The sequence below is a fragment of the Lucilia cuprina genome, chromosome 5 (assembly GCF_022045245.1).
Source record: "Lucilia cuprina isolate Lc7/37 chromosome 5, ASM2204524v1, whole genome shotgun sequence".
Taxonomy (NCBI): domain Eukaryota; kingdom Metazoa; phylum Arthropoda; class Insecta; order Diptera; family Calliphoridae; genus Lucilia; species Lucilia cuprina.
The window spans coordinates 46,963,568-46,965,562 of record NC_060953.1 but is presented as its reverse complement, the minus strand read 5'-3'; the positions used below and the strand labels follow the sequence as shown (position 1 = coordinate 46,965,562).

The 1,995-nt window shown below is 28.9% G+C and overlaps 1 protein-coding gene across 1 annotated transcript in view; it reads right to left on the bottom strand.

Annotated features, from left to right (window-relative positions):
* LOC111683454 (venom serine protease Bi-VSP) overlaps positions 1-983 on the bottom strand; it is a 7,020-nt gene extending 6,037 nt beyond the window's left edge. The window contains exon 1 of the mRNA XM_046952512.1: positions 675-983. Coding sequence (XP_046808468.1) covers positions 675-744 — 70 coding nt within the window. The 5' untranslated portion in view covers positions 745-983. The remainder of the gene's footprint in view (positions 1-674) is intronic.
* Positions 984-1,995: the final 1,012 nt, after the last annotated feature.

Sequence of the window (1,995 nt, the reverse complement as noted above, 5' to 3'; positions counted from 1 at the left end):
CTATCTATCTATCTATCTATCTATCTATCTATCTATCTATCTATCTATCTATCTATCTATCTATCTATCTATCTAACCAATTAACTAATTTCATCAAATTATCTTGAAAATTGCAACCTGTACCTTGCGCACAAGGTTTACAGCCAGCCAGACGGACGACTCAGAAAACGATTCTAAACCGGTTGGTATACTTTCAGGTGGGTATAGGACGATTATTTTTATATGTTACAAACACCAGCACAAATACAATTTTTTCACCAAATTGGCTTCAGAAAGCTTTTTATTATCAGGACAGTATTGCTATGATATAGTATTTTGCGACTCATAGCAATTAATACCTTTCCTGTGTAAACGGGTGTCTTAAGCTTAATATTTAAACTTGTTTTTTAATAAAATTAACCAGTTTAATTAAATATTTGTTGATCAAGATGATGCTGAATTTAAAACAAATATAAGTAAAGTAATGAACAGCAAATTAGCTAAATATTTATTTATTTTTTTTTTTTGATAATTCTTGAGGTAATTCCTTATAGAATTATTCGAATCTTTTTAAGAAAATTTATTTAAATAGACGGACGATGAATAGATCGACAAAGTTATAAGAAATTGTTGCAAAAAAAAAAATAGAATTCTCAAAAAATTGTGTTTAAATACTAAATTTTTTAAATATTTACCTTGTTGTTGTTGTTCAGAGGTTGTAATACACGCCACAAAAATTAATGCTAAACTTATATATAAATTCATTTCGGAATTTTTTTCCTGATTTTTTTTATAAGTAATTTTTATTAACACTTTTTGGCACTTGGGATATAATTTGTTTTTAATTATCAATAATTTTTAAATTGTATATAAAATTTTTTTAAATTAAAATTAGTCATCAATTCTTTTTTATATATTTCCTTTTAATTTTTTTATTTATTTAGATTTAGTAAAAGAAAAAAAGATTTTTTTTAAATTTCCGTTGTTTTCATGTACGAGTTTATTGCGAAACTGTTTCAAGATTTCTCACATCAGTTGAGAAGAAGCTTTTTGTGTCGTGTCGGCAAATAAAATGGCCAATTGCCGAATATGTCATAGTAGTGGTTGTGCTAGTAGTCTACACGATTTTGTTTTCTTGATTTGTTGTTTGTTAAGTATATAAGTTGTGACGTTTTGCTATTAATAATTATACCCTACACAACTATAGTGGTATTATGCGTTTCAGCTGATGTTTGTAACACCCAAAAATATTGGCATTATCAGTCTATCAATCAGTTCAAAATCACTTTCTGAGTCGATTAAGCTTCCAATATCAGTCGTCCGTCCGTTTGTGTATCCATGCCAATCTACAGCTCACAATTTTCAAAAGAATTTAATGAAATTTGGCAAATACTCTTATTTTGACCCTATGATGAACGCTATTGAAAATGGCTGAAATCGGTGTATTATTTTGTCTAGGCCTCATACAGCCCTAAGGTGGAAGGGGGGATCATTCGCCATAGGGTCACATCTGGCAATGCGAATAACTTGAAAACCGAGTAATCGATTTTATCACAATATCAAATTTTCTTTTCGTTAATTGATTATCTATCATCCCTAAAAGTTTGAAAAATTAACTTTACATATGATGGAAGACAGACGTGATTTTTTGTTTTTCAAAGGGCTGTGAAAATATTTCACTGTGTGTATTTTTTGTGCTAATTTTTTTTTTAGTTTTTGTTATAGAAAAAATATATTGGTTTGGCTGATATAATGTCAATAATAGTGAACCATAAGACATACTATTTTTTTCTCATACCATAATTTGAAGCCTGATAAAATTTAAAATAAAGCCTAGTACTGCCCCTGGGGCACATGCGCAAATATATGTAAAAAAACAGTAATTATTTCTTTTAACTTTTTGGGTAAGTTATGTGAAATAAACAATAAATATCTTGTTTATTCCCTTGGCGTATTAACCCCATGGATGGGGCGGTATCGCCGTCAATGCCGAAAAGTTAAAAAAATATGTACATT